Source organism: Epinephelus fuscoguttatus, linkage group LG8 (assembly GCF_011397635.1).
Source record: "Epinephelus fuscoguttatus linkage group LG8, E.fuscoguttatus.final_Chr_v1".
In the NCBI taxonomy this organism is placed as follows: Eukaryota; Metazoa; Chordata; class Actinopteri; order Perciformes; family Serranidae; genus Epinephelus; species Epinephelus fuscoguttatus.
In genome coordinates this window covers 15,474,025-15,501,974 of record NC_064759.1, presented here as the reverse complement: position 1 = coordinate 15,501,974, position 27,950 = coordinate 15,474,025, and the positions used below count along the sequence as shown (strand labels likewise).

Genomic DNA, 27,950 nt, shown 5'->3' with positions numbered 1-27,950 from the left:
AAAGAACAGAAGGACTATGTATAATATTTTCAAGGTCATCCAGTCAGTTTTAAATCGAGACTAAGAGTCTGCAGCCATGCAGCTCTGTGAAACTGTATATACAGTAGGCTAACAGTAGTGCTTTGAGCTAAATGCTAACATCAGCATGCTAACATGCACAATGATAATGGTTTACAAGCAGCAACCTGCAGGGCTAAAAAATAATGCCAATGCAGAAGTGGCAAGAACTGCAGTTCCTTAAATGACCACTTGAGGCTGGCTCCATAAGTGAGTCAAACCTCATAGACCCCATGTTAAAATGCACAACTTTACAGCAGAAATAAACATGTTTACAGCCTGGAATAAAAAACGGTTTTAGTCTGTAGAGATAATTTCAACATTCATGACAACTTTGCAGGGGGTGAATTTCTATGTAACTCACCGTTTGATATTTTATTAAAGCTTAAATTTACGCATAATTAAAGGAATACTATGCAGGATTTGTCATTTAAGAGAGGGAGCTGCTCAGTGAATTAAAGAAATATAACATTATTTTCATTTCATTTCATGGATGTAATGTGCTAAAGTGCAAATAAACACGCCCAAATCTCCACACCTCCTTGCAAGAAGCTGCTGCATTGCCAGTTTTGTGTGAATTCAGCTGAAGCACATGCTTCATCCTGTCCGCTTGGCTTCTCTGCTCTGTGTGTGTGTGTGTGTGTGGCTCAATCAAACAGACGCACGGACCTGCAGCTCGCATCCACAGAGCAGAGGAGAGAGATGGAGACAGCAGTGTAACGCTTGGTTCACATTGAACGTGGAAGTGCTGCATGCTTGCTTTCGTTAAGCGATTGGGCTGTTCACATTGGACGCGGCGCAGTGCAGCACTGAGCACTTTGGCTGGCTCGTGATATGCAGCAATAGTTCCAGTATCTGGTCTAATTTTTCCACAAGCTGTGAGCAAATCTGGCAAGAAAACACACTGAAAAGTACTGCAGACGATATTTGTTGTGTATTAAATATGATAAATGATTGAGGATGCATCTCACGCTTCAACGTGTTTGTCAGTTGTGTCTAAACAGAGAGAAAGAGGCAAGCAGAACCACTCACTTAAACACACACAAGCACATACAGAGAGACACACACATACAGAAGCAGACCAAGACACAGCTTGAACAGAGCAGAGAACAGAATCACTTGCTGACCGGTGCAGAGCAATGTGTTTCTGGTGTGAACGGCCAGGTGACTGCGCTACAAATAACAAATCAGGGCGCTTCCACGTCCAGTGTGAACCCAGCGTAACTTGCTATGTTTACGTAATGTCCCAACCTCATGCTGCTATTGGCTGGGGGCTACAAACCATTACCCAAAAGCTGTCATCCAGAAACATTCCAAACAAAGCAAAATAAGAAGAAAATGAGGAAATACAGACAGAGGACGGGTTCTCTGCAGATACAGACACCAACACACACACTGCTTGTGGGACCTAAGTGATAACTGAGAGGAATTACTTTTGTGTGAGTCCGATTACTGTGTGCTTTTATGTTTTTTTTTAGGAAAAATCCTGCATAGTATGCCTTTAAGGGCGGGGCCAGTTTGAGTGACGGGCTGTCTGTGAGGTGTCACCACAGTCTACTGTATATGAGCCAGATCAACCCCTCGCTGCTCCTCAGCTCCACTCTCTCATCTAAGTATGATCACTTCTGGTTACAAAAATTCAAAACAGGGGTCCACAAACTAATTGGTGACGTCACTGTGGCTACGTCCATTACTTCTTTACAGTCTACGCTTATTTAGCAGATCTAATGTTATAGTTTTTGTCAACTTAGAATCGGCTGAAATGCTGATTGTCAGTCTGACAGACTCCTTGAGCCTGGTCAGGAGCAGCATATCAGCCACATAATAACACACAAATGTGATATCACACATCTGTGATTTGCAGAAATATACAGTGCCAACATTTATTCTGGCGATGAAGTTGTGATTTTCTCAAATCAGAAAATAAAGATTTTTAAGGACCTGTGGGAACCCAGTAATTATACCAAAGACAACATCAAAGCAAGTTATCATGGAAAAACTGCATTCCACACACATTAACTGTGGTCACTGAGGTGATGGGGATTATGGGTAATGTAGTCTGATTCAATCAGGGCCTCGGCTTACCTCATAGACTCCAGAGAAGATGGACATGAATCGACTCAGCACTGCAGCACAGATACTGGCGATGTGGACAAATGGACCCTGGAAATGACATGAAATGACACAGATGAGCGTTATGTAATGTTATTTACCCGGACACTGACTGTTTCTGTAAAACAGGGAGTCCGAACTGGGACATGTTGAATCACAACAGATAAATCACTTTATAATTGCTGGATGTGACAGTTGCCCTGCTATTGTAACGGGGGAAAATGAATGTACTCCTGTGCTGAGGAATAATTTGCTTCAATCCCATGAGAGAGGAGAGAGAGGAAAAACATGACAGAAGATGATTTATTATCCTACAAGCTTGGGAAAAGAGCAGATAGAGTGATGGCGAGAGGGAAAAAAAAGGAAGGGGGTGATGATAGTTATGTTGGATCAATGGAGGGTCGATGGTGATAGATACAGAGGACAACACAGAGTAAAGACACGAAATAGCCAAGTCACCAGAAAAAATGTTGGCATTGAACATGAACATGTGTACGTTTCATGCCAACGTTCTTAAAGTGACATAGTACATGAGCTGACTATGTCACTGGGAGGTGGAGGGGATGGTGGACGGCACAACACCAAGGTGAGAAGATGCAGACTGCTGAAAACTAACAAACAACAAAACTGGTTGTGTTTAGCGACCTGTTGGTGTGTTTCCAGCAATTTTTTAGCCACCAGGATTGTGCCATGAAAAGTAGTTGTCTTACTGAGAAAATATGATTTTTTCCTAACCATAACCAAGTTGTTAACTGCAGCTTTGTTGAAATGCAAAGGAACATAAAGTTTAAATATATTCTCTACATAATAATGTACAAATGTCACATATCCATGTTTTGCAGGAATGTCCAATGCCAACACTTTTTCTGACGAGTGTGTTGAATGAAAGGGGGTTTCTTTACCTCCTTGCCTACTGGCATGCCACTTCCCAGGCCTGCAGTCAGCCCGACAACTTTAGCTACGAAGGCTTTGAGGGTCAGATACTCCTTCAGCACTACACCTCTCAGGATGGTTTTCAGCTCAGGAATACCAGAACCTGTTAAAAAAAAGATAACCATGACAGTTACCAATGCTTCAAATATAGATGTTGCTGCAAAGTAGCTACAAATCCTAAAACACGGATGCTTCACACAATCTTCAACCCGACAGCACAGAAGATCTAAACAATCAGCACAGTTTCAAGATGAGCCCCCAAAATTAGTGTCACCAATTCAGTGTCTCAACACGTCTCCCATTCTGTTCCTGAGTTATGATGTTGAAAAATGGACAGTTCATTTCATTTTGCAGAACATAATGATGTAACAGTGAAGCTGACCTTGACCTTTAGATAAAAAATGTAATTCATTTTATCCTATTAGACATCTGTGTGAAATTTTGTCACAGTTAATGTATGAATTTTTGAGTTATGCCCAAAAATGTGTTTTTTGAGGTCATAGTGACCTTTGATTACCAAAATCAAATTAGTTCATCATTAAGACTAAGTGGATGTTTGTCCCAGCCCTGTCTCACTCCAAACTTGTTAAAATCCAGCACTTGGGCAGTGACCTGTGGCGTCAGACACTGACAAAAAATAAGCCATCTTTTGATGTCAGCATGATTTGTGACTGGTCGTCGTTATAGTTTAACAGCACTCTGCGGCGTCAGGGGGAATTGCATTGCATTAGTTGATGGAGGAAAAAAAAAGTCAATTTGTGTTGTTGTAGTGATGTAGTCTGTTTATTTTGACGGACACTGTTTGTAAACGGCAAATTTCCTGAGAAAACGGAAGTGTATTTTGAAAGAAGACAATGCATGACAGGCAGAACTTCACATAGCGTCCCAGAACGTCAACAACCAAAGCACCCAGGGTGCCTTCACGTTGTACATGGACGTGGAAGGTCCATGACCAAATGTCAATATGTGACGAGGTCGGAGTGAGTGTGCCTTCTTGAGATATCGCGTTTACAAGAATAGGACAGATGAAAGGTCACAGTGACCTTGACCTTTGACCACCAGAATCTAATCAGTTCATCCTTGAGTCCAAGTCGACGTTTGTGAATTAAGGCATTCTTGAGATATCGTGTTCCCAAGATTGAGACAGATGGACAACCTGTAAACATAATGCCTCACAGCTATTGCCAGTATGGGGGCATAAAAAAATAAAGCAAGAAAGCATGGTGACAGAGACTTAAGGATGATGGGTGCAGTGAATAAATAAAGAGTGGTTATAATGCCACTCTCTTGCAGCAGGAAAACAGACAGTAGGAGGTGAAAAAGAGGTAAAAAGAAACAGGTGCTGAGAGAGGATAAGACAGGCTGACAGGTGATGGAGAGCTTACCGATGGCCTGCGGGGAAACCAGGTGACAAAAGAGCGAGGCGAACATGACAAGGATCATGGGATACGTAACCCAAGCGAGGTACTGGAGTGCCACGTTGCCCTTAAGCTCCCCGTGCATCCACTTGTAGGCTGAAAGACAGAAAAACAACAGCGAGAGAGAAGAGGACATAAAACAGTTCGAATAATTACAGACAAAATCTTGTGTTGATTTGACAGTAATAATCTCTAAGGCTTTGGCCTGTGGTACCTTGCAGACTCTTGGCACTGGCGTAGTCCATACTCCAGCTGACCAGAGCCATAGTCAGCCCCAGGAGAACCAGGAATATCCAGTCCTCCCCCATCTTGGTCACTATGTACCGCCGCACACGAGCAAAAAAATCTGCGACAGAGAGATCACATTAATCATTCACCTATAATCCATTCATCACTCGATTTAATTACTGACAGTTAGTTATTGTATCAGTGGGAATCATTCAGTGTGATCACGGGTACAGCGATGATGCTGTTGTTCATCATAACAGCACATGTAATGTCAGTACAGAATGATCACAATGGTTTGTGCTTTCTTTGACATTTACAGATTGATGTGTTTCTTCTCTCTGGAATAAAAGTTTTCTTCAAAGAAACACATACATAAGAGTTTAAATCACAAAAAAATGTACACTTAGTCAGTGGTGGAATGTAACTAAGTATATTTACTCAAGTACTGTACTTCAGTGCACATTTAAAGTACTTGTACTTTACCTGAGAGTTTTCTTTTCATGCCGCCTTGAAATTATAATCCACTACATCTTAGCGGGAAATATTGTACTTTTTATTCCACTACATTTGTCTGACAGCTTTAGTTACTTTACAATCTGAGTATCTCTGTGATTTGTTAATGGTAAACTGGTCCAGGCGAGCTTGCATGTTAGTGTATGTGAGTATCTGGCTAGCTCATTACCGCCACTTTATGGTCATACGGTGGCTACAGCCATCAATGGAATGGCGTCTTAGGGCCCACTCTCCAGTTTCCCCCTGGTTAACACCGTTAGCTCTGTCAGCACAGTTGTAGTCTCTCCACCAGACAATCAGAGATCTCCGCCTTCTGATAGTCTGGGGACACTCCTTTCTAAAGTGTGTTTAACAAAGCAACGCCTCTTGCATTTTTGAAAAGGACACGCCTTCTCGGAAATGTGCGCTCCCCCTTTTCTCGTCCGCAAGGAAACAAACACACAGAGAGCTTGAAAATGGATGCCGAGAGATTTAACTCTGTTTTATCAAACGTGTGATCATCCGTGAAGAAATTTTTTTTTCCAGCGGATGTCTTAGTTACAACATTATTGAGCTAACTGGAGTAGTTTCATGTCGTATCCGACAGCGGGAGGCTTTTAACAGATGACGTCCTGTTGTTAGCTTTGCTGCTGGTGTTAGCTGTCCGTGTCAGCTGCAGCTACTGGTGCTTTCTAGACATCGTGATTTCCCAAAACTGAATAAATACCACACATAGCAACACAAAACTGCTTTGCTAGCTCAATCATATTTAACTAAGATATCCGCTGGAAAATATATTTTTTTCACAGACCGTTTAATGAGTTATTACCTATTACAGACACTGCTAACGGCTAACAGGGCTAACAGCTAACGGTTAGCCCAGCTAAACGTGCACACAGAAATAGTAATGTTTGTGCACCGCTACACGTGTTTCTAGTGGGACCATGTTTACAAGCACAAGAGTTCAGCGAGCCACCGAGGGACCGCCCTGCAGATTTACTATTGGTTCTGCAACGTAGGGAGTTTTTTAAACTCTGAAATTGTATCCACCGATCTAAACACAAAATCAGGGAGAAAGTCATCAGTCTTTAGTTAAGCAAAGCGTCTAAAGACCACGATGAGAACCGTGTCCAGTCAACACGTGTGCTCTGAATTTCACATTAAGATTTTTGCACAGAAACCATATGAAGAGTTTACAAAATTAAACCAAAAATTTAACTCCTCAACAGTTCATACAGGAACAGCTGAAACAATTAGTCAATTAACAGAAAAGTCATCAGGAACTATTTCGATGGTTTCCGTCATTTTTCATTTAAAACAAGTCACGGTTCCAACTTTACAAATGTGAGGAAATATTGATTTTCTTTTTAATAATTTTTATGTTTAATCATATTGAATTTTATACTAGTGACTGGACAAAACAAACATTGTATATGTGAATGCATGAGCAATAATAATCAAATTATATATTATGCAATAGAATAACAGTCACAAGGGACATTTTTCTTCATTTAGTACTTTTAATACTTTATGTAATTTTTTTCTGATTATACTTACATAGTTTTTCTGAAGTGACATTGTCAATACAGGACTTTTACTTGTATAGGAGTATTTTTAATGTGTTGTTTTAGTACTTTAACTTGAGAAAAGGGTTGGCTTCTTCCCTCACCACTGCTGGTGGTAGACAGAGATATGTATTTAAAACATTCACTGAGGTAAAGCAGTAGCCTATCTCACCCCTCCTATGGGTCAGGCTCAGAAGTACTGGATCCTACACTTCCCATAATGCAACTTAATTACTAGAGTTTCCGGTCTATGTCTCTCAAACTTCCCACACCCAGTTTATAATACAGGCTGTGTGTTGTAGTCTAGAAGCAGCAGTCTAGAATATTTTGACACTGAATTTGTTCCTCTGCAGACAGTAAATTACTTAAGTGATATCAGTCGAGTCATTTTCTCACACTTGACAAGGCTCCCACAGAGTGACCACAGATGTTATCTAACACCTTCAGAGGCTTTTTACTCCCTGTGACTGGTACAGTAAAGTGACTCTGCAAAATCAGTAGAGTGCTGCTTTAGGTAAACTTGCAATATGTAATGCAGTGAATCCTCAGACAAGGTACCAGTGAGTCATAATGTGTTCATGTGATGTGTAACAAAATAGCATGAACACCACTGACTGAACCTCTGTCTGACACAGTGTCAGCATAAACAGAACAATACACTGTATAACAGTTCAGTAGTAAAAGGTGTCAGGTCTGCATTAGATTGCACAGGTGATCACAATATTAAGACCATCCATTTTCCAGAGCATTAACTTGACGCAGATGATGAATTAAAAAATATTTTATTGCTGATAGTCAAAGCAGGCTTGTCATTACCATTAAGTACACTGAGGTCAGTGGTGGAAAGGTATTTATGTCTTATACCTTGGTAAAAGTAGCAATACAACACTATGAAAACAGTCAATTTAAAGTAAAATTTTTATATTGAGAACATTACTTTTGTAATAGTATATAAGTGTTGTGTTAAAGTATCAAAAATAAAAGCATACAATGGGGAAAATTGCTGAATTTAAGTGACATATTATTAATATAATATAGCATTTGATTAATATTGCTGATTTATGAATGTATGAGTAGTAAAATATGTTACAATGCAGCATATTTTTTACACCTATATTTATTAATGTGAAGTCTTAATCTGAAAAATCACAGTGGCTGTAAATGGAGTAGAGTAAAAAGTACATTATTGAAAGGCATTTGCCTTTATGTGTATTTAAGTACTGTGCTGGGATAAATGCACTTAGTTATATTTCATCACTGACTGAGGTCATGTCTTCTGGTTTTTGGTAATTTAGCGAAAAGTTTACTTTCTACAAACTACAACTTTCTACAGCAGCATTCTCATCTATATGCTGGGAATTTGAAATGCAGACTGCAGTGTGTTTTAAACTCGATATATTGACTGACATGAATAAATAGATATGTATTCAGCATTCAGTATTTCTCCTGAGGATTTTTATTCCAGCTGGGTGGAGAAAACTTAAAAGAAAAATGAAAATGTAACTGAAAAGCTGACTGATTAATAAAATATGAAAAGTCCAACTAATAAATTTTAGACACTTTGTTTTTTAAGTATGGATGGGGTACATTAAAGTCACAGTTCACCCTAAAATCAAAACAACATATGTTTCCTCTCACCCGTGGAGCTATTTATCAGTCTAGAGTGTTTTGGTGTGAGTTGCAGAGTGTTGGAGATATCAGCTGTAGAGATGTCTGCCTTCTCTCCAATATAATGGAACTAGATGGCACTCAGCTTGTGGTGCTCAAAGTACAGCAATGTCCCCGTTACTCAAGACAATCCACAGACCTTGTTGTCAGCAGTTTCATGTAGGAACTATTTCCTCTCAACCATACTACACCCTCCAATCGTATTACAGCTCAGAAGGAAGTGAGCATCTTGTTGTGGATGAGAGGTTTGTGTTTGTGACAGCGTGAGGTGCAGACATTAACAGCTTTGTCCTCGGCTTAGCTGTAAAGTTAGCTAACTCAGCAGTGCTAGGTGAGGTAGCAGTAGATGTTGACATCTCGGGCTGTTATGAGCCTCTCGTCCATGGAATTATTCTCTCTCAACCAAACTACATCTGAAAAACCATAACGCTGCGCAGAAGGAAGCGTGCATCTACTCATGGACAAGAGGCTCATGCTGGTAACAGCGCGATATGAACATTAATGGCGTCCTCCTTGGCTGAGCGGTAACATTCAGTACCTCAGTGGTGCTAGGTCAGCCGGCAATAGATGCACACTTGCTTTTGTGCAGTGATACGGTTGATGGGTGTATTTCAGTAGTAAGAAACTGCTCACAACAAGGTCTGTGGATTATCTTGAGTAACTGCGCTCTGAGCACCACAAAGTGAGTGCCATCTAGCTCCATTATACTGGAGAGAAGGTAGACATCTCTACAGCTGATATGTCCAACACTCTGCAACTCACACCAAAACAATCTAGACTGAGCACTACAGGTAAGAGGAAATATATGTATTTCTAAATTTGAGACAAACTTTACCTTAAGAGAACCATGACCTCAGATTGCCTAAAATCCTGACCAGTCCAACCGCCTCATGTTCTGCGCGGCAGCCTAATTAAACTACAGCAGTGCATCATATTTTATGAGCTCATCGTGTTGCATGTAAAATCATAAAGTGCAAAGTATCCAGTAACTGAAGCCGTCAGATAAACACTGATCTCTTCAGAACGCAGTGTGATAAAAGTTAAACAAAAAATAAAAAACTGAAGTGCAGTGCCAGTACTTCAAATTTGTATTCAGTTAAGGTATTTTGTTGATTTCCATCTCTGTTTCCTGGTTACCACATTTGGTGTCATGGCAACCACTAAAGCATGACCATGGAAACTCTCGCCACAGTTTGCATCTTTATAGAATCCCTTTTGTGAAGTGTTTGAATGTGTGTGCCTGAGTAGAATAACTCATTCCCGCTGATCACCTTGGCATTTGGAGTAGGGACGAGGCTTCTTGGTAGAAGAGGCGTGGCTGTGATGCGACTCCAAGGCCGCAGGGTGATGAAGATGATGCCGCCGGCCGTGCCCTTTGCGGCCCGTGGTGTTGTCCCCTGCCTGTCTCTTCCATTGTCTCTCTGTCAGCAAACGGGCAGCCTCCCGTCGGGCAAAGTTTCCCAGCTGCTCCCTGTACTCACCGTACAGCTGAAAACCGAGGGGACACACTGACAATCACTGACACAAAGAATAAAAAGAAATTGTGTTTGCTCAGGATTGCAGGGAAGGACAACAACATATAGGAAAAGGAGGGGGAGAGGGGGAAAAGGAGAGTGAAGAGGAGGAGAAATACCTCTGACAACTGAGACTTGGGTGAAGGATAAAACTAGATCCAGTGCGAAGACTCTTGAGATAACGAGAAAGAGATGGGGAATGTGCGGCGTGTGTGTAAGGGATACACACCAACCTGAATACCCCTGACAGACAGAAATAGACAAAACGGGCATAGAGATCGGAAAAACCCCCTCCCTGAGAGGAGGCTGGAGAGGAGCCTGAGGAAGAGATCCTGGAAGAGAGGACATTCCACATCTTCCCCTTCCGACTGTGTGTGTGTGCTTTACACTAACCACACACACACACACACAGAAAACACGACACCTTATAATCCAGTGTGATCACTTTGCACCGCTCTTGTTAAAACCATAGAAGCTGTAAAATACTGCAGATCCAGGTGCAGCCATGGTGTGCAACTGAAACCTGCAGATCACATGCATCCCACCACACAGCAAAGCAAGAAGCTAAATCCCGAGGAGGGCCGGCTGCCACACATTACTGTCTCATGTTCACACAGGAAAGGAGAGCTGACACATCCAACCATGAGGCCCAGAACCAGAGGACCGGAGTGAAGGCTGCCCACAATTATGTCCACCGATAATACAATAAATAGTGCAAAAACAATCTACAATCTCATCTGACGTCAAAATAGTCACATCACTACAGTGTGACACAGACAAGTCAGTGTAATCTGCCCTTTGGTGACATTTTCTGCACAAACACATCCAGTCCACTATAATACATGAGTCACTACAACCACATGACAAAGTGACTGACATAGAAGTTTATAATTACGACAACACATAGCAGGTGGCCAACAGTTACACTGATAAAGGCTCTTGCAAACATTCAATGTCCCTACAACCATCAGGCAAGTTATTTTAGACCACGCTACACATGACAAACTGCAAACTGTTATTCATAGCAATAATGCTGTAATGCGAACAGCTTACAGCCTGAGATAACAGCACACCAAAGAAATGCAAAACACTATTCTCAGTTTTAATTATTTGGCATTATGCAAAGAGCTGGTTGAATATTACTTCCATAAATCATGTGTTTGTTGTAGCTTGGTTGGCTGCCACATTGTTGGGGTTCACTACTTTTGGCAAGGCAAAAGATGTGGAAGAGTTGGATCACACCAGGAATGAGTGTAAAGGATAACTGTTTGTTAGTTTTCAAATTTGTCAATATAAAAAAAGTGATGACATTTAACAATATACTGCCTCACCCTGCAGGCAAAAAGGTGCAGAATAAAACTACTCTGGATTTGGTGGAGGTGCCTACTGTGCTTAATTTCATGTAACTTTTCCTTTGTTGCTTGGATTTAGTTCAAAATTGCACTAATATATTCCCTGCACCTCAAAGCAATATGAATATCACATTATGTATTTATTATAAATCTAGAGCCCAGAGGCTTTTAGAGTTGTTACAGACAGATTTCACACGGACACCTTTTTAGAATAAAGTTACTTTTACTTTAGATAATTTGGTGGTATGTTGGCACAACCTGGTCTCACTCCGAAGCTGTCGAAATCTGGCGCAAGGGCAGTGACTTCTGGCATCAGACTCTTTCCAAAAAAGGCGTCCCTTTACCTCGGCATGATATGCGGCCAGTCGCCATTGTGGTTTAACAGCGACTGATGGTGTCAGGGGGAAACACAGCGGGACAACAGCAAAAGTCAAGGTGGCAGAAGTCTGAGTAGGGCAGCCAAGAGAGGTGGTGGATGGATCCAACAACCACCGACTGTCACCCGGGAGGCCGATGTTTGCTTCCCGTAATTGTAAAGCCAAACCCTGTTCGTATTTCCTGAATCCAACTGTGTGCGTTGGCAAAATGTTACCATGTGCATTTTTTGTTGAAGGGGAAATAAGTCAATTTGCAGTGTTGTGCTAATGTAGTACATTTAGTTTGAAAGAGACTGTATATAAACATTAAATTTCCTGTGAAAACGTAAGTGTATTTTGAAAACAGACAATGCATCAAAGAGGCTGAACTTGACACTATGTCCCAGAACGCACCCAGGGTACCTTGCATGTCACATGTCGACTTGGAAAGTCCGTGACTAAATGTCAATATGTCACGAGGTCAGAGTGAGAATGTGTTTGTTGGCACAGGCCAGGCCATCACATTGACTAAGAAATTTTGCACAAAAACAATAAAGGAGGTGCAGTTAGGCAAAATGTGTACAGTGGAAAGTAAAATGCTTTTTTCATGTTAATGTACAACAAAAAAAATCTTAATCTAAAAATTTCTGTAATCTTTTTGAGATACATTTCAAATAAAATTTTAACTTCATTAAACCCCATGGCGCTTAAATTATTAAAATTTACAATCCTTTTTCAAGAGATTTTTTTTTTTAACAGATTTTTGAAATTTCTCTGTAGTTTTTAAGTTATTCTAATTTCCATACTCTCCATTTATTTTCTGTGTAATTAGCTACAGCTTAAAAGATACAAACACCAATCCAACTTCAATATCTTTTATAATTTAACAGTAGTCTTTAGACTGTAAAGGTGGATGGGTCCAGTACTGCCTTACGAAAAGAGTGCAGGGGACATGTCCCCTGTATCCCACCAATAAATTACGCCCCTGCCTGAATCGCCCCAAAATTCTAAATGCTATCTTTAGGTTATTCCTCACATGAATTATTTGCAAAAAGTTTTTGACAAAATAGAACAAACAATAATCAATCAAGGTTTCAACTTCTTTTCAAAAGTATTACACATTACACATTTATAAAACCGGATCCATTTAAATTTAATCTTTTACTCATCTGCTGAAAAACAGCAGTACCCATGCATATAATTCAAATTGGTGCCATGACTCAGAGAGTTAAATGATTTGTGTTTTTCAAAATACATAAAGACCACAATTGACAGTAAGGATGCCAGAAGAAAATTGTTATTGTATGTTTCTGCAAACTATAAAGACATTACATTTGTACATTTCATACATATCAAAGTGACATAGTTCTGATTATATGTACGTTCATCAGGAGGAAGAGGAGATGGTGGATAGTATGAGACCAAAGCAAGACAACAGCTAAGCAGTGAAAAAGCAGACCACTCTTTGAAACCAACAAATAATAAACGGTTTTTGTGCCTAAACTTAGCCAAGATAGTGACAACGAAGCAGGTATTTTAAGCCAAAACATGATCTTTTCCCCACCATTAACAACTGTTTTTTTTGTCACCATCAGTTCACCACAGTGTTATAAATTAAAAATTTAAATGCAAGGTTTCAACATATCCGCTACATATGAAACATACAAATGTAAAATATCTGTGGTTTGCAGACATGTACAATGCAAATCATTCATTCTGGTGATTTGGCTGAAGATAGCCAGTTGTGTAATGTCTCATGTTTTAAGCAAATAAATTGACGTGAAATAAATCATAATAAAGACAGACTACACTTTTCAACTGTTTTGGAGTTAGAATTAACAAAAAAATATTTATCAAGGAACTGATTTAGTTCATCAGATATTCTACTTCTGAATTTTTTGTTTAATATACTGTTTATCCTATAGTCAGTATTCTTCTTATAATATACATCTATCACCATTTAATGTAACAGGCACAAACCACACATTAAAGCTATACCTGGAAAAAGAGAAGTTAATCAAAATATACAAGCAGATCCACTAAAGTAAAGTTTAGATAAAAAACAAAACAAAACAGGAGAACACTGGACTGTGTCACCAGCACCAGAAAATTAATAAAACTGCCCTCCACCACCTGACCAGATGAAGCCTTTGGTGTTCAGGTCTTTACCTGTTCCTCATCAGCTGTCTTTGGCATGATGGTCGCAGCTCTGCTCCTGTTCTGTCTCCTGTCCTAAACTGCAGACAGCCTCACCTCCACCACCTCCACTGCTCTACACATTAACACCAAAGCACTAATCCATCAACATCATCAAACAGGCGCTGGCACCAGGCGCCGTCAAAACCAGGGACAGTAACAAGAGGAACCTGTTCACAGAGAGATTTGTTATTTTAACATTACAGTTTTGGTTGTGGGTTTTGTTGTGTCCTGCCACAACAAAAAAGACAACCACAAGATTATAGTCAAACAAGTCATGATTTCTACAAACTATATTATTCTGTTTTAACTGTTTAACAACAGCATCTCCAGTATTTTTTGTTTTATGAATGACTTGTTTGTGTATTCCTGCATTATCAGCCTTTCACATCTCTTTTTCACTGTCATGGTCATAGAGGAGCTTTTGGTCAACGCTATGTTCCCTCAACCACATGATCTCTCAGCTCTGTGTTTTCTCAAGCTTATGTTCTCTCAGTCCTGCATTCCCTGAATGATATGTTCTCCCCACCCTGTTTCCTCAGCCCTATGTTCTCTCAATGTTATGTTCTCTCAACTATGTTCCCCCAACCCTATGTTTCCTCAGCCTTGTCTCTGCAGCCTTATGTTCCCTCAACCATATGATCCCTCAGACCTATGCTCCCTCAGCCCTGTGTTCTCTCAACCTTGTTTTCTCAGATCTATGTTCCCTCAGCCCTTTGCTCCCTCAATCATATGTTCACTCAGACCCCTTTTTTTAGCCATATGTTCCTAGAGGCCTATGTTTCCTCAGCTCTGTGCCCCCTCAAGCTTCTGTTATCTCAGCCCTACATTCCCTCAAGCATATATTCCCTCAACCCTATGTTCCCTCAGACCTATATACCCTAAGCTCTATGTTCCCTCATCCTTATGTTTACTAAACCCTATGTCCTGTTAATCATATGTTCCCTCAAACCCGTCTAACCTCAATCTTGTGTTCCCTCAGCCCTTTGTTCCCTTAACCCAATGTTCATTCAACCCTATGTTCCCTCAACCATATGTTCCCTCGGGCCTATGTTCCATCAGCTCTATGTTCCCTTAGACCTATGTCACCTTAGCCCTATGTTCCCTCAACCATATGTTCTCTCAGACCTTTGTTCCCTCAGCTCTACATTCCCTCATCATTATGTGCACTCAACCCTATGTCCTGTTAATCATATGTTCCCTCAAAGCTGTGTAACCTCAATCTTATTTTCCCTCAGCCCTTTGTTCCCTTAACCCGATGCTCACTCAACCCTATTTCCTGTCAATCATATGTTCCCTCAGTACTATGTTCCTTTAATCAAATCATAACTGAGGCCTATGCTGCCTCAGCTCTGTGTTCCCTCAGACCTATGTTCCTTATGTGCACTTGACTTTATGTCCTATCAATCATATGTTCCCTTAGAACTATGTTCCCTCAATCTAATGTTCCCTCAGCCCAGTGTCCACACAACTTTATGTTCCCTCAACCCTATGTTCCCTCAGAACAGTTTGAACTGTTGGTTGGACAAAAGAAGCAGTTTAAACAGTGTGATGGGCTTTTTATTTTTCAACAATCTAAGCTGTGGCCCTGATGCGACTGAATTGTCAAAAAGGAAAAAAAATCTAAAAGGGTGAGACAAAAAGACAAATGACTCACGGCGTGAGAGAGACATTGAAAGCTGCGATTCATTCACGTCAGGTGATTTTGTCACCTCCATCTCTCAACCTTGTGTTTATCTATGCGTCATCATGTAACCTTGTGCGTCCAGTGACATCAGTAACCACCACTTTCACACGCTTTTCAACATCGCTGCTGCCACTGTTTGACTCTCCAACTGTGGAATGACCTTCCCACTCCAAGTCAAGAGCATTAGAGGACATATCACCCTCTCCTGACTCCTCTCCTCTTCCTCCTCCAGTCGCACCAATTTACTCTCAGCAAGATTCCCTCTACCTCCTCCCGTGGCTCTTATTATTTTCCTGCACTTTCCTGTCTCTACGGACACATGAAAGTAGTCAGGCGTTACTGTACAGCTCTGACACTCTCAACCCTCATTATTAGCTCCTTGTGCTCTACTGTAAGAACTCAAGCTCTAATATTGTTCTTATTGCGAGTCTCCTGGGATGAAAAAAATGGAGAAATGTAAACCGTTCCTCCCCTGGCTTTGTTAGGAACACAAAGCCTGTGTTTAATTATGCTAGTGGAGCTGTCAAGAGCTATGAATTCATTCATGGATCTGCCCTTTGTGAGCCGGCTTTAACAAGGTGCTACTACTGTAAAACATAAGAAAATCAAGGGGAACCTAAAGTGTAAACAAAAACAGAGACAAGCCTGCAGAGAGGGAAAGAGAGAGAGCTTCAGTCTCAGTGAGAGCTGCTAATAGATGCCGGGGTTGAAGGGCAGTGTGACATTGAGAGTTAATTAAAAAAATAATAGCACATTCCTGCGTCCCTTATGAGAGAGAGTCAGCACTGCATATTCATAAATATCTGTGTGTGCTTGTGCAGGTCCTTAAGCATGCTAAGTTTGGGTTTGAGCGTGCTTATGAGTGTGCTAAATGAATGTCTGAGTATAGTGTGTGTGTGTGTGTGTGGTAAGGCTTTACAACAATATAGCCCTGTCCCATAGCACAAGGTTAATGATAAAATCTGACCCGCTCACTGACAGATAGATCAAGAGATTACCCCCCCGACACACACACATACACACACCCAAGCCTCCCTCCCAACACACACACACACTCACATGCGTCTCCATATGCATACACTAATTAACCAGCACAATAACATTTCCATGCCTCGTCCAAACACTGTTCAAGCTGTCATGTTCTAATTACAGCATGTCGATGAGGCCAAAAGAGAAAAATAAACAGAATTGTGAAATGTGTTATGTATGAGCCCACAGTTCAACTTTACACCAAGTCATCCAAGAAAACAACAGGAGTGGAGGTCCTTCAGTCCCAACTAAACCTGGTTTACATGTGGGACTGGATCATATGGAGAAAATCAAACATCACAGTATTTTTGACCAAATACTTCAATACTTGCAACTATATTTTAGGGTTGACACAAAATATTTACTCAATGAGATATTTGCTAAATAATCATCAGTAATGTGGATATAATGACTAAATCAAAAAACACCAATAATAAAACAACTACGACAGTCTGGAAAGTTTAGAAAATTACATCGATTTACTGTAATGCTGCCTTTAAAGGAGCAGTGTTAGGGATTTAGTGGCATCTAGTGGTGAGGATTGCACTTTGCAACCAGCTGAAACGTCTCCCATTTGCCAAGCATGATATCCTGGTTAGGATTCCTTCAGTGCTCATTGTGAGACGTGAGATGAATTATTCTCAGAGGTCTCTTCCTCTTTAAAACAAATGAACCTGGTGATTTAAATCAGTAATAACATTGAATAAAGCCATTTCAAGTAAAAAAAAAAAAAAATTTAAAAAATCTGTGTTTTTTTTTTATGCTGCTTGTTGCAGAGGGGCTGCTAACTACAGTAGTTGACCCAAAAAACACAAATGGCTCTATCTAGAGCCAGTGTTGTTTGGTTTGGCATTGCAACAAGGTGTACTCCGTAGTGGAGGACCTGCTCCATGTAGTACAAAAACACAACACTTCTTATGTTCAATTGATTATACATGAAAGAAAACATACCTATTATATTAAATTATATTTAATATCTGCCATTGTATCCTTGTATATCCTACACACTGGACCTCTCAAACCAGAAAAAGACAACACTGTTGTAATGTTACAATATCCAAAATCCAAGACAATATCTTTTTTCATACTACAATATTAATATAATATCGACATATTGCCCAGCCCTATGTCATAAGTTAAGTCACAACATGAAATTAATGTGTAAAATCAGTTAACAAGTAAGAGACAGTGCAAAAGTGGCTTCTTGTGCCTCTCATTTAAAATGCATCACTCTTTGCACAAACAATTCCACCTTTAGAAAGAAAACACTTCAGTATACAAGATAATCAATCTTACCAGGAACTGATCAATATTCAGAACTGTCTCAAAAGTGTTGATTCGCTCCCTCATATTTGCAGCTGTTCCTTCTGCAGCGGGTTGCAGCTCACTTCCTGGTGTGTCTTTAATATACTGTAATTCTCTCTCTAAATATCTTTGTCTTACATCTGTCCTTTCCTGTCTTTGCCAGTGCGACGGACATGGACTATACCTGCTACCTGCCTCCATACAGTACCGAACCCAGTGACTGACAAGTATGACCAGCGCAGCACACACACTTACACACACATACACACACACTGGAGAAAGCAGTAGAGGTTAATACAGACACTTGAGGCTTGACAATAAATTGTCAGCAGCTCTTAATTCAGAGGGGTAGATTCTCTGTCAGGCGGCCGATCCAGCAGATTCCAGCAGAGTCCTGCAGCCGGATCATAAATAATACCAGGCAGGCAGAACACAAGCTTAAGGTATGAAAATAATACCTGCTGACTGAGTGGAGTGACCATAACCATATTAACATTGTGTGGGATAGGCTGGATAATACTGAAATGCACTTTAAGTGCCTTCTGCATAGATGACATGCTTTGCTAAAGCCTGACAAACATGTTGGCATTGAATGCTAAAATTTGGTTATTAAAGGGATCAAGTTATGGAAAAAATATGTACCGAGGCAAAGTAGAGCTAGACATATTACTATGGAATATGACGGTGAATTTTGAACATTAAACTTACAAGAAAACTTTAAGGAAAATGACAAATATGCAGGTCAAGGTCCAAAAATGCAGCCTATAAAACATTTATATGTCAACATACTGACCGATACTGATATATTTTGCATAAGCTGGAATAAACTGTTACTATGGGCTTGTTGTCACATGAGTTGGGCTCTATTTTTTCCCTTTATTTCATCAAGCCGTTCTCCAACTGTGGGCCCTAAAATGGGTCACTGTCTGTTCTGTTGTGACCCAGTAGTTCTCACATGGTTTCTGGGTCTTTGGGGACCAGAGTGCTGCCAGTGTTCTGTCTCAGCAGGTAGCTGTTTGCATTTATCTGGCGAAAAAACAGCAGGGTTCACCGAGTTTAGCAGACTGTAGTGTTTTATTTAACTTCCCGTGCGCTGGGATTGGATACTACATCACCTGCTACCACCACTGGCCCTGAATGTGGGGTGCTGCTGTCAGCTTCAACATTACACGATTTTATTTCAATTTCAACGCTATGAAAGCAAATTGAGGGTAACTATGTCGGGCTTTCCTGTCTTTTACCTGATGCACTTTGGGAAGCACTCCACCCACCCATTAGCGACCCGGGCAGGAAGAAAATAGATGGATGGAAGCAGTTTTCAGTTTCTTTACAACAGGTAAGTGGAGCAGACCTGAGAAATGTTCCAAACCTGATTCAATTTAATCCAGTTTGAAACTTCTCCCCTTTTTATAGCCTACTTGTCACATTAAGGACTGTCTGCTCCATCTAAGTGTCCCAGTAACAAAGCCTGTAAGCCAACATGCACCACACCAGGGCCCTGGAGTCTGCACACCAAAATGGAATCCAGCCATCATTTATGTTATTTAGAACTTACCCTGCTTTTCCTGCGTGTGACACGACAAAATGTCTGCCATGAAAAAAGTCCATTACATGGTCAACAACTTAAAGAAAAAATGTGCAACCTTTTTCAGTGTTGACTGTATATATAGTCAGCTGAAGCAGTTAGTTCCTCAGTGCATGCTATATGGACGAGAAAGCTGTCATGCAGACAGTGCCTACTTGTGCTAGGGTGCATTGCATTGCACCCGCCATATCCTCTCAAGCGGCCAACACAACTGCAGTCTTGGCCTCTTTCTGCTGCATTTTTTTGGCCGTGTATTCTGGCTTGTAAACGGCTCATTAATCCACTCGGCCAAAACACTGTAAAATGTTTATCCATAATAATCTCTGAACTCATACTTTAGGATGTCATTTTCGCAATTGGAAACACAGCTATATTGCAATACAAGCGAAGAGAACATGGAAGTTCTGTTTTTGAGTGTCATTTAGGGCAGTGGTTCCCACCTGGCCCAGCCACCGGTTCCACATTTCTCCTTAGTCATTAGCTCAAGGTCTACACAGTTAAATGCAATCAGCATCATACTTGCATTTTTCCATGTTGCTGAGCTAGTTTGCTGTCTCTGTCAAGTAGCTGTCAGTCACTACAGCAGGAAACGTCATTTCAAAATAAAAGCTCTGTGCTGGAAATACACTGTATTATAAACTAAAGTGTGTTTTGTTTTCAAACTCGACAGGTTTGTGAGTCACTTGTGGTCCATTCAGAATGGGCCAGTGACCCACTTTTGGACTGCGACCCACCATTTGGGAGCCACTGGTTTATAGCAGGCCCCCAGGTTATCCAGAGGACACCTGCAGTAGCCTGTAGTTTATCATTGCCTCCAGCTATGTCACTGTCACATTGCTTAATGAAGGAAGAACAACAACAGCTTTTGCATACTTTCTCGGTAAATGTAGCACACACTGAGGAAAACACTGGCTGGACATCAGCACTTCCAGTATTATCAGTTTTTAATTATTACATTGTTGTTATCTGGCCCTGAAATCATCTGTTTTTTATGTGATTATTTAGCTGAACCTCGCAACTACTATCAAAATTTCAAGGCAACATACACAGATTTTGATGCAGTCATTTTAAAACCAAACTAAAGAAATGTACTATATTAGCTGAATGAAAAACACAATGCCCTGTTCAATCTAATAAAATTTTTTGTTGATAATCTGCATTGATTTAAGAGCCAGAAAAACACTTTGAGGCCATTTTGAGCTTGTTTATACCTGATATTAACATGTGTTTCAGTGATCTGAACACAAGCGGACAGCCGAGACACACCTGTGCATGCGTCTCCAGCTGACCACTGGGGTTCAGATTACTGCCCACGTCACTTTGCTGCACATTAGTCACGTTAACAGTTGTGTTGGCACAGCTGGCGATATCGCCGTCAGCAAAATCCAACACATCCACGAGCAAAGGGCAAAACGTGCCGTCCACTTGTGATCAGTCAACTCATCACTCAAGACGCATGTTAATATCAGGTATAAACAGGGCCTTTGAGACACCACCACTAACTTATGACACTTTCTCATGTCGTAGGTCACGTTTCCCAAAAGTTCTTGTGGCAAAAATGACATGTACGTCTTAATATCACCTCAACTTTCTTTTGGGAAATTGAAAAGGACTCTAACTTGCAAAGACTCATAACACCTCAGTGATTCATTTGTAATGCATTTTAGCTTATAAATACAAACATTTTTGTGATTTGTATATTTTTATCAATTTTGTGTTACAACCTAGCATTAAAACTGTGATCAGTTATGTAATCTTTGTTTTTATTTTTATTTTTATTTTTATGTATGATTTTTGCTAATTAAAAGGGGAGCTGGCCTCTAACCTCTCCTGCACAATGTTTAAACTTTTTAAATTCTTACTGTCTTTTCTGCAGTGCCCCAGGAATGAGTCCTAAAACCCAGATATAAGTTGGCATTTTACCACTCATGGTTCCTTCATCTCCAAGTCAATGGGTTTTTCGTTAGATGCCTTAAGTAAGTTCTATGGTTAACACAAGCTTGTTCTGCTCTACAACATAAAATACGTCAGCAAATACCCCACTCGTTAAATTTGAAGCTTCTGTGTATCTCAAAAAAGCTGATTGCTAACAAGTGGCTAGCTGAGACTGCAAAACGTCATCACATCAAGTTGCGCCAAACACAGCTTTATAGTCTTGTTATGGTGGCGACATTAGGTCATGTGACCATAGTGTAGCTCATTTATAGCCTAATGTTAGCTTTTTATTACTGGCGATTGCATTTAGGCTTCAATAATCATGAAAGTGGTATTCATATGTGAAGATTATCTTCCTGAACAAAACGTCTAAGTATCATAAACATTTGTTTGCCACAGAGCTTATTTTCTGCCATTATCTAAAATTCAATGGGAAAAATCTCAGAGGCTTTTTCTTCTGCATCGGCCTGTAGAGAAACTTCATCTCTGGGGCACTTCTATACACACGTATTTGCATATAAATAACCTAAACTTAATGAGGCCTTGGTTTCTATTCAGTAGAGTGTTTTGTTTGTTTTACCAGTTGCAAAACTCTGTGAAGGAAAATTACATGTTTCAAAACATTCATTATATCTGCAATGATCTCAACAGTATTGTAGCTATAAAAAACACAGATCTACACTACAATTTTCAGGCTGTAATTACTATAAACATTATATACAGATGTGTTGGTATGTGTTCAGTGATTTTTTTTTCCTGTATCAGCTCTGTGTGCAGGTTGTTAATTTTCTACAAAAGAACAAAATTATCAGACTTTGTGTGTCGAGGACTTTTTTCCTTTTTGCCGTTGAATTGAAAGAGGTATCAAGTATCGTTTTTTACACTAGTACTGTACCGAAGTTTAAAATTCTGCAACAAAACACGGTACAACCACAGTAAAAATCTGATTTTTCTTTCCTTCGATTCCACTAACAGATTTTCTTGCACTTAACTTCCCGTCTGACCTTCGACTGAACTCCTCCGTGCAGCCTTTCACCTTTCTCACTCACTCTTCCCCCTGAAACTTTCCCTCTCACCACCCCTTGTGCCCATCCATCCAACCCCCACCCCTGAGGTGAAACCTTACTCGTGGATAAATTTAGCAGCAGTGTGACCCAATGTTCACTGACACACTTCTCCACACCTCTCACGCTTGTTTGTCTCTCTTTCTTTCTCTGCCCATCTCTCCCAGGAGGCCTGTTGTACAGACAGATGGAGGGCTTTAACCTTTGCACGAAACAATGACACCTTATTGACACCATTTTGCGACGTTAACATGGCGTTTCGTCTTGTAACTACTGATGTCACTACTAACGGTTTAATTATCACATTATAGCCGCCTCTGCAATCGGAAAGACACATCAAGTGACTGCGATATCATATGAAATTTAATGGCTTAATCGTCTACATCCCAGTCATTCCAGTCTGCGGGACATTTGGCAGGTGAACGTTATCCGTTTTAGTGGCCTGTAACATTTGAGACTTATGAGATCTATTTCACTGCTGTTGACATTCTCACAGATTCGTCTCCTCACACAACCTCGCTTTCAAACCACATCCATCAATTAAATTGTAACACACAACCAGCTGTATCAAAGCAACATGCAGTTTGACACACACACACACACACACACACACACACACACACACGCACGCACGCAGTTATCTGTTCTCGCCACCCATGCTGAAGTGTGTCTGTCAGTGTGACACAAGTCAACAGAGGGCGCTTCCTCTTTGTGAAGGTCAAGGGTCAGCAACAGCTGTGTGACTTGGAAGTGGTTAACACAACTTAACAAACTCAGTGAGTAATTGGTGATTTGGAGGTCAGAGGACTGTGATGCCTCATTTCCAGATAATTTCTTAATAATTTCCGAGACGTTTTCTGAGAAGAAATATGTAATTAGCTAATAATTACAGGACGAGAACATGTTTAAGTCTCTCACACTGTCAACGAGTTTATTACAAATGAATCACAGTCAGAAGCTAGACCAGGTAGCAAGTGTCAGGTTAGAAGTGGAACTATTCATCTCAACTTCTTTTGTTTTTCTTCCATTCTTTTTACTGTTTCATTAGTTGATTGAAATATGACTTTACATTTAGTGCTGAAATATGTTTGGGAATTGTTCTTCCATCCAAAAAAAGTAACCACTGGGCTGCCCTGGTGGCTCACCGGGAAGAGCACGCTCCAGTGTAATTTTGTGACTCTGAGTCATGATTGTAGTCCCGTAACCAAACCGTAGTCCATGTCATATTACGCAAATACAAAGCTGAGGAACATATTTTTCAGATTCCCTTTACGAGCTTTATAGAGCTACTGGGGATATTAATTGCAAAGATCGTACACTGAAACTGTGATAGGTACCAGTAGCTACTGCTGAAAAGAAAAGCACTATCCTCTTCCTGTTTTGGTTGCGCAGTGGTTGACACACTTCCTCTCTGGCATACATTGAGCCTTCATTTTCCCAGGAGATCGTACCCAGTGGCAGACAGAATTGACCATTTGTGAAGTCCCACCCCTCGAATGCAGACTGGGCAATCATAGCGTAGCTCAAACAAGGGTCTGACAGCTGCATGGTCATGCTCTACAGACTCTAATGCAGGTGTTTCAGAGTTTCATCATTTTCAGGCTGGTTTTTGAGCTAAATGTTGTGCCTGTGGCATGTGTAATAAAGATATCCCTTACCCAGAAAAGTTGGAAGGAGATAAAAGTTTCTTTCCCAGCCCAATACTAGAATCAAACCCTGAAGAGCATAGGGTTAGCTAGGCAGTGAAGGTACAGCCTACTGAATGTATGCACATGCTGCTTTTGCTTTTTATCAGTTACAACGCTGAATAAAAGCCGACCCTGCTCTACAGGGACCAGCAAAGGGAAGCAGGGACACTTTTCCGATATTCAACCATCTGTGTGTCATCACAGTGTGTGCAGATGAATGGTGTTTGGCTTCTCCCAGAGCTCCACTCCTGTCCAGCGGCAGAGGTCCGGCAGCTGGTGACATGGGGGGAAGCCAAACACTGTTCATCTGCACACACTGCGATGACACACAGCTGGTTGAATATCGGCAAAGTTTTGATTATATTCACTGTCTTCTGTCGCAATCATGATGTGCTGGTTCACTTTTACACTGTGATCTGTAGAGTTACTGTTTAGCTTCTAACTCTATTTATCTTTTAAACATGTTTTTGCTGCTGATTGAGTTTGACATCCTTGATATGTCCTTTAAACACATACTGTGGACCCCTCAATCATTTTTCAGTATTTCTTCGGGGAGCTCATTACTAACAGTGTGGACTCCACACAGTAAAAGCGAGGTTTATAGGGAAGCAGTCTAAACATAGATGGTGTCATTTTCCTACAGCCATTACATTGTGAAATGAACAACTGCTTCATGGTGATTTCCACTTTAATTTGTGCTACCTTACGAGAAAATGAGGCAGTGTTAAATCGGTATGGTAGTTTACCAGCGTAACCTTCTTTTAGTCAGCGCAGAGCAGGTCAGGCAGACAAAAAAACAATTAAACTCCTTTCCTATTTCCCTGTTATTAGTATGAAATTACATCACTCTTTCCAGGAAATATATGCCTAAAATAAAGTGTCTTAACCCAACTTTTGTTATTTCTTTCTCATTTTTACTTACTTAATTTAATCAGTTATACAATCACGTGTAATGGTGCAGTCCTGTAACGTATAATGAAGGCCCTTACCATGAGTTGAAACATTGTAATTTAAATGCAGTTGAAACAAGTTATATCTGACCTTAATATCTGAAACACCTCCACATTTTAATCTATTGTAACCCAGTTTAAACCTTAACACTGAACACACAGACGTCTGTTGTAACCTCGCAGCATCAGTGTCCATCTGTGAAGATTTAACCGGCTAAACCATCAATCTTAAAATATACTCAGGCACATCCTGCTACTGATCAATAAATAAATCATATTAGGATGATCTATTAACAGCTCTACACATAAACTCCTCCAATCCTTCAAGGCTCTAATTTCCTCTCTCTCTCTCTCTCTCTCTCTCCCTCTCTCTCACACACACACACATACAATCACAGCTTTCACACCTTGGAGATGTGAGCCTTCTCAGAGCGACATTAAGCTTGTAAATAGTGCGATTAATTGAGATTTCTTATTTTTATCTGACCTGTGGGCCCCCGAGGGGCTCCACAAGGGCCGGGAAATAGTTAAGAGATTTGCTGCGGGCAATCGTCCATCGTCTCGGAGGAGAAGAGGAAGAGAAGAAGGAAGAGAGGAACACTGACACTGTCACTGCTCCTCCTCGCCTCCTGTCAGGCAGCACTTGCACACAAACACACCCCAGCTGCTCTAAACTCAGTTGCTCATGTATCTGTCATCCTCTTGTCTTATAATTCACATTCAACTCAGAAAATTACCTTTAAAAACAAAAAAGGTTAACACAATGCTTCAAGTCAGTTTCTAAAAAAATGATCTGATGCTGCGAGTCATTTATGTCCACAGAGCAGGTGGGATTGGATACGAGTCAGTGGCAGACATGATGCTCCTGGGAGGAATGACCATCATCCTGGATGAGCATTTAAACAGATGAACCAGAGGATATCGTGACTTAATAACTTCATCTCAACACGTACATCTAACCTGTCTGCTCAGGTTTCCTGTATACAGGTATTTATATCCACCAACACATGAAAACAGCAATGACTTTACAAGGCTGCAGCTTGAGGAGGCAGATACAAGAAGACAGACGAGTTTGCAAAGGAAGGAGAAGTATACTTTAAGATAGAATCTGTGCAATGCAAAAAACAACTACAACAATCAAATGCAAGAGATCAAGCGAGAGATTGAAATCCAAATAAATAATAAAATCCTTGATTCTTCACAGGGATGACTTTCCATTTATCGCCTTCACTCAGTGTTTCGTAGCGTGGGCGGTGTGAAACCAGCGGAGACTGTGAATGTGTTTGAGGGCTGCACAAATAAGCTTGACTTTAAGTTGCAGCAGATCTCGCTCAAGAAGTAAAGAGAGCGTAGGAGGAGGAAGAGGAGGAAAATGGCTGAGATGAGGAGTATTGATTCGAGAGAAGGGCATTGTGAGAAGTTTATGCAACACAGTACGGAAGCATGAACGACAGGAGAGCTGCTGGCGGACGAGGAAGGAGGCAGCATGCAGAGGATAACAAATGAGCAGGATGTCATTGTAGACGTATTGAAAGTTAGAGGTGAAGTAACTAAAGAAAGTGAGTGAGGGACAGCAGAGGATGGTTGGAAAAGACTAAACGACAGGTGGGTAGATGGAGAGATGAGGGAGGAGCAGGTGGATCGGCATGACATGAGGGGGGAAAGAAGACATTTTAAAGACAGCAGACAGGCAGGCAGGTAGAGGAAGAGTTGGGAAAGACCTACCAGGGTCTGTTGGTATCTCAGAGCCTTCCTTTGCGACGCATCTGCAGCCATTGACACGCTGTCACTGATCCAAAAATAACCTCGCTGGACACCCCAGCATTTCCAATGGCATGGGCAACACCATACACACACACACACACACTCTCTCTCTCTTATATAGATATATATACACACACACTTTACACCAGGTCAAATAAACAAACAAACATCTTCCAAAGTATTTCACTCTGCTACAAACTCATTCTCAAACACGCTCGTTACACAGACAAAGTCAAAAAACGCAGATGACTTCCTTCCCGAACGTGCTCTTCTCCAGATGATCCAGAGGCTGCGAGCCATCCAGCTCCACTGCAGACCTGACGGACACACGGACAAAGCAGAGCACAGCCATCTGATGAGGCAGTGAAGGACGCAGCGCTTTCCTTTATTAGAACTGCAGACACCTAATAACACACACACACACACATGCGCGCACACACAACTTGTTGCCCTTAGCAGCACCCTCCCTGCCAGCCGGCCATTAGGTGTGTGTGTGTGTGTGTGTGGATGGACTGTTCTTGTTTGGACAGGGGTTGGTGGGGGTTGGAAGGGCACCCCCCATAGGGCTGCCCCTGCAACGTGAGCAGGAAGGTGCACACGACACCCCTATGACAGCTCACACCTAATCAGCCAATGATGCTAGGCAATCCCCATAACATTCACATGGTATAGCACCCTCGGGATAAAAAAAATCACCCTGACTGCACCCTCCCACGGCAGAAAAAAAAAAACACACCCCAAAAACGCTGTAGAGCTCGGCAAAGGTAATCTCTTTACTGCTTAACCTTTCCATCAGGTTCAGATATCTAGAGGAGCTAATACAGGAAGAGAGCTAAGTGCATATGTGCTGCACCTCATTCGCTAAAAGCTGAAAAGCCCACAGGCCATCAGGGTAGACCGCCACTGCTCGGCACCCCCGTGGAGACAACATCCCACTCAGACAAGTTAATCTAAACTAACTCGTCCTCTGGTTCCTCCTCTCAGGCTGATGAGACCAGCGGCCATTATGACAACCACAAAGACACACAGACACACACAGATCCCCCTTAACC

At 41.1% G+C, this 27,950-nt stretch overlaps 1 protein-coding gene across 1 annotated transcript in view; it reads right to left on the bottom strand.

The window, feature by feature from the left end:
• clcn1b (chloride channel, voltage-sensitive 1b) overlaps positions 1-27,388 on the bottom strand; it is a 44,890-nt gene extending 17,502 nt beyond the window's left edge. The window contains exons 1-6 of the mRNA XM_049583587.1: positions 26,860-27,388; positions 9,745-9,961; positions 4,735-4,866; positions 4,488-4,616; positions 3,072-3,205; positions 2,143-2,220 (exon numbers count right to left, since the gene is read on the bottom strand). Of these exons, the coding sequence (XP_049439544.1) occupies positions 2,143-2,220; positions 3,072-3,205; positions 4,488-4,616; positions 4,735-4,866; positions 9,745-9,961; positions 26,860-26,910 (741 nt within the window). The 5' untranslated portion in view covers positions 26,911-27,388. The remainder of the gene's footprint in view (positions 1-2,142; positions 2,221-3,071; positions 3,206-4,487; positions 4,617-4,734; positions 4,867-9,744; positions 9,962-26,859) is intronic.
• Between the last annotated feature and the right edge of the window lie 562 nt (positions 27,389-27,950).